We start from the raw sequence: 17,631 nt of genomic DNA, 5'->3' as shown, positions 1-17,631 counted from the left end.
CAGTTGATGATAAGTATAATTACCTAGTAACCCAGTTTATTAGAAGCGTAAGCATCCAGGACCCAGCTGAGTAATCATGATCATCCAGGACCCAGCTGAGTAATCATGATCATCCAGGACCCAGCTGAGTAATCATGATCACCCAGGACCCAGCTGAGTAATCATGATCATCCAGGACCCAGCTGAGTAATCATGATCATCCAGGACCCAATTAAGTAGAATCCTCATTAACCATGAACCAATCCAGTAGGACCTACATTGTCCAGGAACAAGACTATTAGAATCCTCATTATCCAGGACACAATTAACCTGAATTCTCATTTTCTGTACCGGAGCAAATTAACGAAAATCATCATTACACATGAACCAGTTAACGAGAGTCTTCATCATACAGGACCACTGGACTACAATCCTAAATGTCCAAAAACCAATCAAGTAGAATCCTCATGATCCAGGAACCAATTTGAATAATCATCCTCGTGGCATCTTTACTTACAGTCCTCATTATCCACAGGAGCATTATCCACACACACCCATCATAGCCTCGCCGGCATTATCCATCCCCCATTATAGCCTCGTCACCATTATCCACCCCGCACCGCAGCCTCGCCATCATTATCCACCCCCACCACAGCCTTGCCACCATTATCCACCCCCACCACAGCCTTGCCACCATTATCCACCCCCCACCACAGCCTTGCCACCATTATCCACCCCACCACCACCACAGCCTCGCCACCATTATCCACCCCACCACCACGACCACAGCTAGCGCCTTCTGCCCCACACGGAGGGTTGCACAGGGAGGACTTAGCAGCTTCACTACAAATCCGGTACAAGGTGGGATTACAACTTTGAACACTATAGCCACCAACTTTGGAAGTTTTCTCTAATTACTTTGGAAAGTATGGCAGCCAGGCTGGCAAGGAGCCACGGGTAACCCCTGAGTACGACGGCACGACCCCCTGAGTACGACGATACGACCCCTGAGTGCCACGGTACTACCCTTATGTGAAGGCATGGCCTTTGATGTAACCCTTAGAGGTTATGTCAAAGGCCAGGTCAGCATACATGAAGGCTCATACTAGAGTGTTCAAAAGGTTAAGAGAATACCTGGGATTCCCATCATTTATACCCATTAATGTAGATTTACAATCCTGTACCAGATATATATATATATATATATATATATATATATATATATATATATATATATATATATATATATATATATATATATATATATATATATAAACGCGCACTTTCATAGAACACATAATATCATCCAACAGCAAGGACTCGAACCCGGGATCTTTGCGTGGTAGGTGGGAACGCTAACCGCTCGGGTATGATCATAGCTGAGCGATTTGCGTTCCTATCACGAAAAGGTCCCGGGTTCGAGTCCTTGCTGTTGGAAGGCAATACACAAAATAAATGAATAAACAAGTGAATATATATATATATATATATATATATATATATATATATATATATATATATATATATATATATATATATATATATATTTCAAACTATTCGCCATTTCCCGCGTTAGCGAGGTAGCGGTAAGAACAGAGAACTGGGCCTTTGAGGGAATATCCTCACCTGGCCCCCTTCTCTGTTCCTTCTTTTGGAAAAAAAAAAAAAAGATAATGAGAGGGGAGAATTTCCAGCCCCCCGCTCCCTCCCCTTTTAGTCGCCTTCTACGACATGCAGGGAATACGTGGGAAGTATTCTTTCTCCCCTATCCCCAGGGATATATATATATATATATATATATATATATATATATATATATATATATATATATATATATATATATCTTTCTTTCATACCATTCGCCATTTCCCGCATTAGCGAGGTAGCGTTAAGAACAGAGGACTGGGCCTTTGAGAGAATATCCTCACCTGGCCCCCTTCTCTGTTCCTTCTTTTGGAAAATTAAAAAAAATGAGAGGGGAGGATTTTCAGCCCCCCGCTCCCTTCCCTTTTAGTCGCCTTCTACGACACGCAAGGAATACGTGGGAAGTATTCTTTCTCCCCTATCCCCAGGGATAATATATATATATATATATATATATATATATATATATATATATATATATATATATATATAAAGATAAATGGATGTTCAACGTTTCCCGCGTTAGCGAGGTAACGCCTGGGACAGATGAAGAAATGGCCTCATTCGCTCTATAGCTGATATATATATATATATAATGCCCAGAAACCAGACCCTCCTATCCACAACCAGGCCTAACAGACCTTTCTGTGGTTTCCCCCGAGTGCATCACATGTTCTGGTAACAACATAACTTTTTCTAAGTCAGAAGTCCTAAATTAATTGTAAATAAATGTCTGTGTGTTTTGCCGGACTCCGCCAACTTAGAATTACGTTGCGAATGAAAAACTCTCCTTTGGTGAGGCTATTATCATCGCCAGTTGACGAAACAAGAGCACAGCCTCATCAAAGAACTTCTAGCTTCAAAAAAGTCCATCCTGTCCCTGGTACTGAGTGTAGCGCAGCCTTGCTGCATAATAATAATAATAATTTTTATTTTACCTTTTGAGAATGTAATTAGAAGTTGTAATTGTATTACATTAAACACTCACTTGTTTATTGTATACCTGTTTCTTGAAGTTGAATATTTTGTTAATTCAATGTAGGTCTTTTGTATATTAACAAAGCAGTTAACTTTTACCTCGCTACTCAGATGGTGTACCATACGTCCGCGCTGGTTGGTGTTCATTGTCTGCTAACCAACTTGTCACTATGTCCTATGCCTTGATGATAACATATCTTTCATGGCCGAGTGATAAAACTTTGTCTCTGGGTATGGAAAAATCAGTCGCTTTAGCCATATAAGCTCGTCATTGTCTTCTGCAGAGGTTAAGGTCATACATGCACTTGAAATGTACCGTTTGATATGATATCGCAAATCATTTTGTTTCAACTCACTGAAGGAAGCTTTCCTCCCGCGGCCGTCCTAGCAGTGCCCTCACAAGTAAGCAAGACAACCCTGCTCCATTTTCTGCCTACATATAAACCAGTGTTGACTTAATGTACAGCCGCTGTGGTCTCGTGCCTTGATATACTTACTTCTCTCTCTCTCTCTCTCTCTCTCTCTCTCTCTCTCTCTCTCTCTCTCTCTCTCTCTCTCTCTCTCTCTCTCTCAGTTGTGAGGTTTAGTTCCACCCCTGGATGAAACATAAACACCGTCTTCCTCAGTTTGCAGCGGAATCTTGACCAAAAAAATATTGAGAGTAAATGTTAGCCTTACCTGCAGGTCTGAGGTAATCACCTCAGTGGTCACCTGAGCATATTAGCCTGCCACAGCACCACTAGATGACTACATGCTCTAACGCAGTGGATCCTTGGCTCAGCAGACACCCCACCACCAACACACACCGAAGGCCCTCCATATCTACGACCCTCATGTGCGGAATATAATTCCTCACCGTGAATGTAATTAGTTTCTTCATATTCTTGAGGCATTATACTTCCTCATTAACAGAGCTGAATTACAAGCCCCAGCACTGTTGGTAATCGTTCACACACACACACACACACACACACACACACACACACACACACACACACACACACACATACACACACATGCTCGTGACGGTGCGTACCCCACGCCCTGTGAACCGGGTTCCCTGGCCTCCAAGGTGGAGTTGCCTCTTGTATACCGCACTAACGGAGGTTAACTTCTCACATCTCTCCCACCACCCGAATAACTCCTTAGGTCAGCAGCAGGTGGCACCACTTGCACGTTGCAGACTTACCGTCGTTCCACACACTTCTTGATACTGAACTTTCAGGTGCCACCTATAGTCAAATCTCTGTTCCGTACTCAACGTTCCAGAGGAGCAAAGTTTTACTTATGGAAAGTGTCCTTCAATGGCAGTAGGATGCTCCAGAACGACTGTCTCCTGCATGGCCCGCACTGGAGCCTCCTGTACGGATGAAACAGGCTGCCCCACCGTACTGCACGGTTACAGCAGGCTGTTCCACCGTACCAGACCCACCTGCACGGCTGCCTCACCGGACTGGAGCCTCTTGCACGGTTGCAGCAGGCCTGCCCCACTAAACCGGAGTCTCCCACTCGGTTGCAGCAGGCTGATCCACCGTACCGGAGCCTCCTGCACGGCTACCTCTCCGGAGCGGAGCCTCCTGCACGGATGCAGCAGGCTGCCCCACCGGAGCGGATCCTCCCGCACGGCTACCTCACCGGAGCGGAGCCTCCTGCACGGATGCAGCAGGCTGCCCCACCGGACCGGAGCTTCCTGCACGGCTGCAGTAGGCTGCCCCACCAAAGTCAGCCTCCTGCACGGCTCCAGTCGATAAACTTGACTAAAACATGTTGTGGCCGCGGCCGGGACAGTGAGGAGGGTGGGCGGCCACGGTTTGTCGGGGAAGAGAGCCCCCCGCCGCTCTGGGCAGGGGACGGCAGGGTGCATTATGACAACAAATAAGGGAGCAACTATAGTCCCCTATGGTGTGGGGAGATGGGGAGATACACTGAGTTACAATGGATTCAGGTGGTGAGTGGGCGAAAGGCTTATGCCTTCAGTTTAATAAAGTGGTAGTGAGGCATGCATGACGGATGGGAAGTAGCAGCAGCAGCCATGGGTGAGGCACATAGCCCTCGCTAGGTGCAGTGAGGTACCTGAGACCAGTGTGTCAAGTATTGAACCTGGGCGATGGCCGGGGCTCCAGCTCTACACTGTGCACTAGGCGGCTCCATGACCCATCCCCGCTACACTAGGTCTTTACACACATCAACCGCCAACTCCTGCTCACCGAGGGCGATCATGTCCCTTCAACGCCACCAGTGTTCACCGCGTCTCTCTCTCTCTTCACTGCTAGGTCTTCACCGTCACACTGAACAACCATATACACATCTACTACAAACGAACAAGGAAATTTATAAAAATGGCAAACAAAGATAAACTGGGGTACACTACAGAGATGGAGCGCACGAGCGGGAGCGACGCGACCGTCCGCTACCACACACCAAGACCAACTGACTGAGGTTCGTGTCTGGTGGCGGCCCCAGTGTGATGCCTCCCTCTTCCCCCACCCACACCCTTCCCTCCCCCCACCACGTGCCGCCGCCAGCCCCGGGGTGTGGCCCCCAGGTGCAGGGGGCCCTCCTTGGCACCGGTAGTACTTCCAGTGCCGGGGGCCCTCATAGGTACTGTGGTCCTCCAAGCTGCTTGGGGCCATTCTGGGTAATGGTAGTTCCCCCAGCTGCCAGGGGCCCTCCCGGTTGCTAGTGGTCCTCCCAGTTACGTGGGCCCTCCTGGGTACTGGAAGTCGTCCCAGGTGCTGGAGACCCTCCAGGGTATTGGTGGTCCTCCCAGCTAAAGGAGGCCCTCCTAGCTGCCAATGTTCCTCCCAGATGCTTGGGGCCCTCCTAGATTGGTGGTTCTCTGAGTAACCGGGGGCCCTCCTGGGTACTGGTGGTTATCCCAGGTACCGGGGGCCCTTCTGAAATAATCACGTTGAAATATTTTAAGTTTGTTAACTTCATAATTATTGGCTGTCTCGTGATCCAAGGAAGCATTATGTAATATTTTCCACTAGTATTTCATGAAAAAATCTATGTTATATTTCAATTTTAAAGCCTTAATTGCAGGTCCAAAAGCATTTTCAGTTAAAAATTTGAAGCATTAAAAAGATGACATGAACTTGTACTTACACCAGATCTGTTATCTCACAGAAGACAAAAAAATATTGGGCTATTTTTCAAGGGAAAACTATTTGTTTCCAAATTGGATTATTACATAATGAATGGCTTTTTCAGCTTAATGGATATCTTAAGATATCCTTTAATGTTTCCAAGTGCCGATGGATGGTGAAAAATTAAGCTTTTTCAGCTTAAAGGATATCTTAAAATGTCCTTTAATGTTTCCAAGTGCCGATGGATGGTGAAAAATTAAGGAACACAATAAACAAGTGTTTATTTTAGAGCTTGAATACAGATGTTAATGGTTCTGAAATCACATTTTAACCGCAGAAAATACAAGTGATAATTAGTGTGTTTTACAAGCGAAAAACTTTTCGTTTACAAATTGGATTATGACATAATGGAAGGCCTCTGTAAGTATAATGATAACCTAAAGTAACTGTGCTTTCAGGTAGTTGATAATTAGGAAATATGATAGACATGTACATAGTTTAAGTAGAGTTGTTAATGGTCCTAAAAACCACATTTTCGTCCCAGAGACTCATTCTGTATAGATGTTCAAGCATAATTGGTTGATAGCATAAGGAACAATTTCTCGGTTTACATAATGACATACGATACTATATAATACTTCCAAGGGCATGTAGATAGTGAATGATTAAGAAATAATACATATATGTACATATCTTAAAGCTTAATTGCAAATTTGTAATGTTAAGAAATCTGGCAAAAAATATAGATAGTTCAGGGAATTTTTCTGGCGATTTTCTTTCTTCAAAATTAGATTATAACAAATAAGTGGATTTTGCTATTTAGATAAGTTAAAGTAATATGTAATGTTTCCTCGGGTCGATAGAAAGCGAATGAATAAGAAATATAATGAAAAAATACAATGATATCAGAGGTGGATAATCCTATGAGTAAGACCATACTTTGGCCTAATGATCATTTTCAGTATGGATAATATTGCCCATTATTATGTGATATTCAAGCAAATCTTTTATGTTTAGAAAAGTGGCGAAAAACTTTTTCTTTCAAAATTGGATTAAAGCATAATGAATGCCTTTGTCAAAGTAATAATAACTTAAACACCATATAATGCTTCGAATGATAGATGTATTAAACGTAATGATTGCAAGGCTTGATTACAGACGTAGTAACCGCATAGAAATTACCTTAGGTTTTGCCTTGGATTGTTCGAACATATAAGTCATCGGAAATGCTCACCTCAGGAACTATCTCTTGTTTCATATTTTGTCGTACAATAGCATTTGTTTCAGCGTGATTTTGACATACCACGTCGAGCATACTTAGAATGATCAAAATTTCTATTGGAAAAATATTCTTGGTTTCAGAGAGAGAGAGAGAGAGAGAGAGAGAGAGAGGTATGCCCGTTTTCTTCATGGTGCGGTTCCCATGTTACAGAGCAGGGGCGGTCGAACTGAACTGGTGGCATTGACAGGAACCCTGTTATGGACGTTGCCCTTTAAACCTCGCCAACCTTTAATGCTAAGGTTATGACCTGCAAGTCCTACCTACGGTATACGATCTTAGGAATGAAAATGTATGGCGTTGGAGTCTCACTGTTGCTGTCGTCTTCTTACCATTATATAAGGTAATTTGATCGTTAAGTGAACGGAAATTGTAATTGGTGGCGACGAGTGGAGGGATGCCCTTACATAGCCTTCGGTATGTAACCTGGACAGTAGAGATGTACCGTGATCCATCCTGGCAATAGCTACAACTGTCAGGAATATCACAGGTCAAATATTCCTACGTTTTGTTACAAGTGGAGAGTGCAGCAATACCCTAGTCATGACACCACCACCCCCCCTCTCTCTCTCTCTCTCTCTCTCTCTCTCTCTCTCTCTCTCTCTCTCTCTCTCTCTCTCTCTCTCTCTCTCTCTCTCTCTCTCAGCGTGTCAGATCTGCCATTAGTAAATGCTACGGAACACTCAAGCGTTTAGTATACAATTTCTTGCCAAGGATATGTTTATCTTCATTATTACTACCATTTTTGTACTCTTATTATTACATTGTTTCTGCCATGTGTCCAATGGTGTCCGTATTGATACTACTATGATCATGAAAATCATGTCGTATTTCATACTGATATATAGATATTATCTGTGGGACGGGGTAGTGTCAGGAATGAATGATGGCAAGCAAGAATATGTACATATGTATATATGTACATATGTGTATATGTATATATGTATATGTGTACGTGTAGGAAGAGAGGAAAGTGATTGGTTCTCAGTGAATGTAGGTTTGCGGCAGGGGTGTGTGATGTCTCCATGGTTGTTTAATTTGTTTATGGATGGGGTTGTTAGGGAGGTGAATGCAAGAGTTTTGGAAAGAGGGGCAAGTATGCAGTCTGTTGGGGATGAGAGAGCTTGGAAAGTGAGTCAGTTGTTGTTCGCTGATTGATACAGTGCTGGTGGCTGATTCATGTGAGAAACTGCAGAAGCTGGTGACTGAGTTTGGTAAAGTGTGTGAAAGAAGAAAGTTAAGAGTAAATGTAAATAAGAGCAAGGTTATTAGGTACAGTAGGGTTGAGGGTCAAGTCAATTGGGAGGTAAGTTTGAATGGAGAAAAACTGGAGGAAGTAAAGTGTTTTAGATATCTGGGAGTGGATCTGGCAGCGGATGGAACCATGGAAGCGAAAGTGAATCATAGGGTGGGGGAGGGGGCGAAAATCCTGGGAGCCTTGAAGAACGTGTGGAAGTCGAGAACATTATCTCGGAAAACAAAAATAGGTATGTTTGAAGGGATAGTGGTTCCAACAATGTTGTATGGTTGCGAGGCGTGGGCTATGGATAGAGTTGTGTGCAGGAGGGTTGATGTGCTGGAAATGAGATGTTTGAGGACAATATGTGGTGTGAGGTGGTTTGATCGAGTAAGTAATGTAAGGGTAAGAGAGATGTGTGGAAATAAAAAGAGCGTGGTTGAGAGAGCAGAAGAGGGTGTTTTGAAATGGTTTGGGCACATGGAGAGAATAAGGAAAGATTGACCAAGAGGATATATGTGTCGGAGGTGGAGGGAACGAGAAGTGGGAGACCAAATTGGAGGTGGAAAGATGGAGTGAAAAAGATTTTGAGTGATCGGGGCCTGAACATGCAGGAGGGTGAAAGGCGGGCAAGGAATAGAGTGAATTGGATCGATGTGGTATACCGGGGTCGACGTGCTGTCAATGGATTGAATCAGGGCATGTGAAGCATCGGGGGTAAACCATGGAAAGTTCTGTGGGGCCTGGATGTGGAAAGGGAGCTGTGGTTTCGGGCATTATTACATGACAGCTAGAGACTGAGTGTGAACGAATGGGGCCTTTGTTGTCTTTTCCTAGCTCTACCTTGTACACATGAGGGGGAGGGGGATGTTATTCCATGTGTGGCGAGGTGGCGATGGGAATAAATAAAGGCAGACAGTATGAATTATGTACATGTGTATATATGTATATGTCTGTGTGTATATATATGTGTACATTGAGATGTATAGGTATGTATATTTGCGTGTGTGGACATGAATGTATATACATAGAGAGAGAGAAGTGGACACAGAAGTAGCAGTGTGGGGGAAACATGGCTGTTGGAATCCTCCGGCAGACGCTGACCATATCTCTGAGTGGCTTTGGAAGATTTTTTTTAGATTGATTGCTGGTCGTTTGTACAGATTAAAGGGAACTTCTGGACTGTCAACCCGGTGTTACTTATGTGCTCAAGTATTTTTGTTTAATGTACTGTTTCCTGTCTTAGTTTTCCATATGTGACTAGATATACCTTGTTGATGTGCTCAGAGGGTGGTAGTGATGATAATTTCCACATAATGTAATTTATATTACTGAGTTTGCGGCCTTTTCTTTGGCATTAAGTTTGTGATGTATCTGTAATACACCCACACACCATCTCCGCTCCACTAGAGACGCCTTACCAATATCAAGTTGGAAGTTTTAAAGCAGTATACCCTAAAGGTGGTGAGATGTTCTAGTATTTGTTCTAATAATGACTGTGAAACGTATAACAACAGTTACGTGGAGCATGCCATACGAATATTGTGAGATGTTTCTCAGATCTCCAAGTTTGAAGAATTGATCCGTCGCTGTGTGAACCAGTGTTTTGAAATGTCGCCTCCAGCGTCAGAGCTTGGGTTAAGAGGCGGGCACTACCTGTACTACCAGCAACCACGCGCCTTCACTGATCTTAATGGAACTTCTGAACCACATCTCTGGCGCGCGGACCATCAGTGACGCACACCATCCCTTACAGAGATGTCTTATAAAGTAAGATAGCAGGTGCGGGTACACGCTCTTGGAATAATATGCACATGGAATAGTGCACACGCAGACGTTTGGCTGGATAGTCTCAACCTCTGCCTCCTGACCAGGGTGCCGCAAACTCCGACCTTTACTAAAGAAGTTTTCACTCAGAAAACATCATGATATAGTACCTTTGTTTCTGTCCTTTTACAGAACTCTGAGTTTGTTTATAACATTAAATAATGCTCCTATAGCTTGAGGTGTATGAATTAAATTTTTTTTTGCAGTAACACAGATTATGAATACAGTTTAAGGAGTATGAAATGATAGGGGTGTCGCGAAGTGATAGGTATAGGATATGAGTGCCGCGAAATATCATAAATATGGGTTGGCGTGCCGCGAAATGTGGTAAACGAAGTTAGGGTGCCTTCAGTAAGAAAAGGTCCAGAGGAAGTGACAGAATTGCATTAGAGTTGATGGGAACAGACATATAAAGCGATTTATACGCTAGGGACAAATTGATAACCGGACCCTTAGGGAAGATGAGATATTCAACTTTTAATTAGATTGGATTGCGCGGCTGCATTTATTCTTTTTGGAAAATACAAGTAATATGTTTTTTCTTCTGTAATAGCGTTGGCGATAAACTCTAACCCGAAAACGATAAGATTTTATGTCAGACATATCTGAGGTTGATGATATCATTATGGAGATGCCAAATCTGTATGTCGAATATTGGCGATGCGGAGACGTTAAGACCTCTTTATCGGCTTTTGGTTGTATGGAAAGGCTAAACTTAAGCGTCGAGTACTTCATCTCAGAATCATATATTAACTAGCAGTCGTATTGTGAGTTTCACGCCTTTGCGACACAAGCCAAGTATGGAGACATACTCAGCGGACCGCAAGCAGTTTCTGCCCTTTCCATCTTTCATCTTCAAAGTAATGTAAATAATTCCACTTTATACTTACCCGATAGAAGGATGAAATTAGACTTCATTGATATGATTTGAATGTGATATTAGACGTGACATATCGAGTATTATATCAACAAAAGAGTGAAACATAATTTGATTAATAACAAAGCAAAGCCTGTCCAAATTAATGGCTTGGCCCTGAAATATATGTTAACAAGGGCTCATTCGGTATGAGCTATGATTCCATAGCCCTGTTTTCGATATAGAACCAGTGAATGATTCAGAAAATTATTGGGCTCTGTGGATGTTTGGCAACAGGAACTATTATTGGTATTAGTGTGGGAATAAATATATTTCCTTTGTTAGTAAGTAGCCCGGTTAAAGACCAGAGAACCTCTCTCTCTCTCTCTCTCTCTCTCTCTCTCTCTCTCTCTCTCTCTCTCTCTCTCTCTCTCTCTCTCTCTCTCTCCACCTTGAGTTTTGTTTACTAGCGGAAGCGAGACGATGACATTCCCCCTTCCCCCCGGGTCCACGTGCAGTCGTAAAGAGTGTGGTTGACTCGGGCAGCTTGAATAACCCCACCATCTCCTCCCCCTCCCTTTCTCCCCACCCCTTGCCTCCCCTTACACCAGAGCTGTTCCTACAGCTTTAGCCATGACACGTGCACCCTAAGCCCCGGACAAAGTGACCAAAACACAGACCCTCATTAAAGCTGTTACAAATGTCTTTTTCCAGTCTTCCTTTCAGATCGGGTTTCTCTTTGATTACCTTGTGTTTGCTTACGATGGCTGCATCATTAACGACACTAGGAAGCCAGGGTATACACAGTATACCCTGGCCCGTCCTGTGATGTACTCACAGTGGGTCCAACAGCTGGGCTATACTATCCATCCTATTTGATGCACTCACTTTAGGTCCTGCAGCAGAGCCGGCCCATCTTTTTTGATGCAATCACAGTGGCTCCAACATCAACGCTGGCCCATCCTGTTTAATACCTTCAATGTTGGGCCAAAAACAGAGCTGGCACATCCTGTCTGACACGCTCACAGTGGATCCAACAGCAGAACTAGCCCATTCTGTTTGACGCATTCAGTTTAGGTTGGCCCAACACCAGGATTGGTCCATCTTCTCTGATGCAATCACTGTGAGTTCATCACCAGGCTGACCCATCCTGTCCGATGCACTCTGTAAATCCAACAGCAGAGGTGTCCCATCATGTCTGATGCACTCACTGTGGATCCAGCAGCAGAGCTGGCTCATCCTGTCAGACACATTCATTGTCGGTTCAACAATAGACAGCCCATCCTGTATGGTGCATTCACTGCAGATCCAACAGCAAAGCTGGACTATCGTATGTAATGCAGTTAAGGTGGGTGCAGCCCACCCAGTGTGATACTCTCGTTGTGGGTCCAGCAGTAGACCTGACCCATACTGTGTGATGCATTCACTATGGAACTAATGCCAGAACAAGCCTATCTTGTAATTTCTTATTTGTACTTTACAGGAAGTAAGTTTTACTATCGTGGGGTCCCCATCTCTTGAACATCCTTTGCTACCATACAACTTTTTAAAACTTCTGTATGCTGTCTGCAGTTACTGTATTCTCATTGATTTTATTCCAGTCATCCATTATTCTTGTACCATGGAAGTACTTCTGTACACAACTTCCTTTCAAACAAGTTTTTTTTATAAGTTCATGTTGTGTCTTCTGATAGTCCTTTCCCATCATCTTTCAAAGAACTATTCACTTCGTACATTGTCTGCAGTTACTATATTCTCATTCATTTTATTTCATTCATCCACCTTTTTTTATATTGTAAAGGTATTTCTTTGTTACATCCTTTTTGACAAGCTTCTCTTCTAATTTCATGTTATGCACTCTGGTTCTTCTGTCACTGTCCCACCTTTCAAAGAATTGTTCATTATGTACATCAAGCTGATTGAAACATATGTTGTGACTGGGTCACCCCTCACTCTTATCTCTTTTATAGGCAAATTTAAGGCCTTTAGTCCTTCCCAGTAACTCAGGTCTCTTAATTATGGTATCAGTTTAGGTTTTCTTATCCTTTCTTATATATGATTCTAATATTTGCCAGCAGACAGCATGTCCCATCAATTTTTTTTCTATTGGAGCTCTGGAAACACTTAGCCACAATATTAGTCCCAGACTGAAGTCACTGCTGACAGAGTTGCCTCCATATCAAAGAACTCCTATTTCCATCTACTCTTAAGGAGCATGATCAATGCATTACTATTATCCATTGGCTCAAAATTGTTGTAGCTAAGGTTAAGGAGGTCCAGTGATGGTTTTAGGTTTCTGCAGACACCTCCCACATCCTGCTCATGGAAACTATCTCTGTTCATCATAAATGATTCTCAGATTTGCCCAGCTTATTTTGTATAGACCAAACACACATTGTTACTTAAATGTCATAAGAGGACTTTTAATGAATTCAGCCTTTTAAAGTAACTTATTTCTCATGTTCAGACCAGTTCCTATATTCAGTATCTATTGCATGAGTCTATACTTATTACACATTAAAAACATTTACAGATACTTAGAATCTTAAATCAGAGTAATTGTGGTGATTTCATCTTTGTCATCAGTACACACCTGTTTCTCAGTCTGTTTTTGCTGATCTTACAAATGGAATGCAAAATAATCACACCATAACTACAAAATATCATGGTTGGGTTTTTCTATGAGTTATAACTTGTTTGTCCAAATATTTCCCTTAGGATATGTAGATAAGCTTGTATAACATGTATACAGCTTACAGAATCAAATATTTCAGCTCATATTTATCAATTAGTCAGTCAGATGTGTTCACTGGTTGTTGCAGCTTTGGTCTATATACTGTATATTCTGGTCAAGCACCAAGTGTGTGCAATAGGAGGAATTGGGTAATGATTTACATAATGGTATTCTTGTTCCACATTTTATTTTGGTTATATAGTACTACAGGTAGAATGTATAAATACACAAGAAAACACAATTAGCAGTAGAGAGTAGGTCATCAGTAAGAAAAGGCCCTATTGCAGGCAAAAACCTGGCAGATCCAACATCATCATCAAGAACAAGATAATATTCCCCAGTGAAAACTAAAGAAATCCTAAGGGTATCAACTCATCAGAGTATTATATCTAAGCATATGATACGAGGGTTATGGAAGGCTTGTGTTTCATAAGCCAAGTACAGCTGTGCTACACTGCATTTTGTGATAGTGCATTACAACCTAAGACATTCTGCAGACATAGATACATTTTGTACAGCACTGATCCAAAACATTTCTAAAATAAGACCAATTAGTAAATAATTGTGACAGCTCAAGTAAATTTATTATTAAGCCAAAAGTTAGCATTCTCATAGAATCAAAATATGGATTGCAGAACTAAAGATGTGTCCTGTAGTAGTATTAGAGTATTATAATGGTTAAGTAGTACTTTTAATGTAGGGATACATTAAAAGATCTTGTAATCACTGGTTGGCCCTATAAAGCTGAAAGTGTAAGTGTACTAAAAATAAGGGACAGCTTCAAAAATGCTAGAAATGAGGAGAGGCACTTTATTTCTAAGACACTAGGAGACCTTTTAATGTGGCACTAGAACCAGGAGAAAACTGTGGTTAGGAGGCCTAACATCACTTGTGTTGATTGTTTCAAAATTTGTGGGATGGTCCTTCAAGTGCACAACCACAAAAATTAAGAGGATGTTTTGGTAACTGTAAGGATGAAGGTTCTGATCTCCATTGGGTTGAGTGTGATGGACAAGTCATTTTCTTTGTTTCCATTTTTCTGTTGGTTTCTAGAAACATGGTTCATATATTGGGAAGACTCTACATTCCAGCTGTAACGGTTCTCATCCTTTTTCAGAAGATTCCCAGATAGGGTAGTTTCCTTGGCATCCACAATTTTCCAGTCAGCTAAAAGACCCTGAAAGAAAGTAGTAGATAGGAGGCATGTCAATGAAGAAAAAAGTGCTGAAGTTATTTCTAAGTTAACAGGTGTTGACACAAACTGATGGACTGGATCCTGATGGTGAAATATGCAAAAATGCTGTGAATGTGGAAGAATGCAGTGAAAACATTACTAAGTAGATGTATATGGTATGTAAATATTTTTCATACTTGTTTGCCATTTCCTGCATTAGCAGTGTAGTTCCAGGAACAGATGAAGAAATGGCCTTAATTGTTAACACACTTTCTAGCTGTCATGTGTAATACAGTGAAACAGCCCTATCCACAGGCCCAGCTGACCTTTCCATTGTTTCCCCTGACGATTTCATATGCCCTGGCTAAGTCCATTGACAACATGTCGCCCCCTGCATACCACTTTGCTCCAATTCACTCTTATCTCATGCATGTTTACATCCTCCCACATGTTCAAGCCTTAGCGCTCAAAACCTCTTCCACTCAGTCCTTTTATCTCCAATCTGGTCTCCTCCTTCTCATGTCCCCTCCATTTCTGACACATATACCCCTTTGTCAGCCTCTCCTCTCTCATTCTCTCTTAATATCCAAACTATTTCAGTGCACCCTCAACAGCTTTCTTAACCATACTTTTATATTACGACACCTTTCTTTTATCATACCATTTCTTACTCAATCTACCCTCTTTTTACAACATATTGTGTATGAAACACACATTACATTCACTCCCTACACCAAAAACATGAACATACTAAGCTAAATGCCCTGAGAACACTAACTGACACGAGGTTTGAACAAGAAAAAGAATTCCTGAAGATCCTCTGAATAATTTATCCATTCCACTCTAAACTATGCTTCATGTACATGGTCTTCCACCTCTCAAAAGCAATATAACAAAGATTCAAACTGCATGAAAGAGTGAACTCAGAGCATTCAACGGTTGTCTAGCATCCACACACACTCAAAACCTAAGTATTGAAGCAAAGATCCTCTCATTAAAATCCCATCTCAACATGCTCAACATCCAGTCTTACACAATCCCTCCCGCCAATTCCTAAAAGAGATAAAAAGCTTACCCCTGCCTCTCGCTTCAAGAGTCTCTTCTCACAGATCCTCCCACCTCCAGTAAATATAATGTCGACAAAACACATACATACAAAAATAACCTGTCAAGCAGTAAACAACCATCCTCCTAATTCAGATGTAAACTACACTCCACCATACTCCCACGAAAAATATGAGGCACTCTCCCATCTACACTCTGGACATTACCCATCCCTACAATGCTACGCACAGTTTCATCGTATCCCAAGACCCTTCGTGCCCACAGTGAAACTACCACCACAAAGACAGCAAGCACTTACTATCCAATTTTCCCGTGCTCTCACCACATAGCAGAGTATTTGTATGCTTTTATAACACCTGCTCATCACAAATATACTTTGAAAACAATCCCACCTCAATCTGCCCATCATCAGGTTCCATGCAACAGCATTAAGCACTTCCTGTCCAAGCTTTTCCATTATCATTCACCAACCTCCATGCAGGAGACTAAACCAAAGCTCACACATCCCTCCACCACCAGCCAACACCACACTTACAAGACAAGATGTATTCGTACCAAACTGACTCGAGATACACTAAACAACTGCAACCCCACCCCAACTCAATCTTGAGTTTCATTCCACCAAGCTTATATCTCTCCAAAAATACACTTCCCAGACTTGTCCATGTAATGCTTTTTTGTGTAACAGGAGTTCCTGTCTTATAATCAGGTTACTTTCCTGGACCATGTTCATGATTTTAATTATTCACATTAGAAAACATATGGAAAGTAAGATAATTTATGTAAAATTAGAGTAAATATAAATACCTGCTAATAATAAGAAATATTGTATTCTTAAATAAATGTAGTTAACATCAGTTTAAGTAACATTTGATAAAAAATGCACATTTAAGTAGTTTCCTGGACCATGTTCATGATTTTAATTATTCACATTAGAAAACATATGGAAAGTAGCATAATTTATATAAAATTAGAGTAAATATAAATACCTTTTTATAATAATATAAGAAATATTGTATTCTAAATCAAATGTAGTTAACAAAACATCAGTTTAAGTAACATTTAATAAAAAAATGCACATTTAAGTAGTTCCATGCTTAAACATATGTGACCATATGTATGCAAACTAGTAATTAAAAAGTACGTTTTCTTACTTCGTTCATGAGTTTATACATCAACATTTGTAAGTCAGGGACTTCCAGTATGCTGCAGACACCACCCATCTCTTTAGCATTACAAACATCACTTCAAAACATCTCAGGATCCATCATGACAAAGATTCAACTTCTACACTGAACACCTACTCCTCAGCTAACCTGTGCTCCCCTAACCAAAACAATTACATAACACTCTTAGCTTCTTAACCTGTGGTCCTAGCTGGTGGACATGGTAAGCTTTTTGTGTGCTGCTTGATCCCCATAAAAGATTATCTGACTGTTTGGAGGTCAGTAGTGATCCCAATACTAGTATTTAACACACATTTACTTGTAATGTGCATGGAGATAACACTTACTTGAAGGCTGACAGTAACCGGATCACTATGATTAGCACTCTCATGAGCTTCATACATATGTTCCAAACGCAACAATAGGGTGCCATCTGTCCAGGGCTCCAACGTCAGTAAGTGTACATTTGGTGGCAGAGAAGTCCTTAGACCTGTCCACTGTAAGAAAAATGTTAAATTACTATGCTGCACATAGTTTATTACAGTATACCACTTATCTATTTACTGGCTACCCATTATTACACTAAATGTTCAGTTTATGTGT

The 17,631-nt window shown here is 41.7% G+C and overlaps 2 protein-coding genes across 6 annotated transcripts in view; both read right to left on the bottom strand.

Moving 5' to 3' along the window:
* LOC139760789 (43 kDa receptor-associated protein of the synapse) overlaps nt 1–5,015 on the bottom strand; it is a 200,733-nt gene extending 195,718 nt beyond the window's left edge. For 3 of the 4 annotated variants that reach the window (XM_071684387.1, XM_071684389.1, XM_071684390.1), the window contains exon 1: nt 4,973–5,015. The gene's annotated coding sequence lies outside the window, so the exon portion shown is untranslated. Of the gene's footprint in view, nt 1–4,674; nt 4,948–4,972 lie in introns of those variants that run through there. The other variant, XM_071684388.1, reaches the window with a different exon arrangement.
* An 8,773-nt stretch (nt 5,016–13,788) lies between these two features.
* Nucleotides 13,789–17,631, bottom strand: part of LOC139760787 (lysosomal alpha-mannosidase-like) — a 41,598-nt gene continuing 37,755 nt past the window's right edge. For both annotated transcript variants that reach the window (XM_071684385.1, XM_071684386.1), the window contains exons 20-21: nt 17,376–17,525; nt 13,789–14,800 (exon numbers count right to left, since the gene is read on the bottom strand). In XM_071684385.1, coding sequence (XP_071540486.1) covers nt 14,570–14,800; nt 17,376–17,525 — 381 coding nt within the window. In that variant the 3' untranslated portion in view covers nt 13,789–14,569. The remainder of the gene's footprint in view (nt 14,801–17,375; nt 17,526–17,631) is intronic.

This window comes from Panulirus ornatus, chromosome 38 (assembly GCF_036320965.1).
Source record: "Panulirus ornatus isolate Po-2019 chromosome 38, ASM3632096v1, whole genome shotgun sequence".
NCBI lineage: Eukaryota > Metazoa > Arthropoda > Malacostraca > Decapoda > Palinuridae > Panulirus > Panulirus ornatus.
This window is presented reverse-complemented; position numbering and strand designations above follow the sequence as displayed.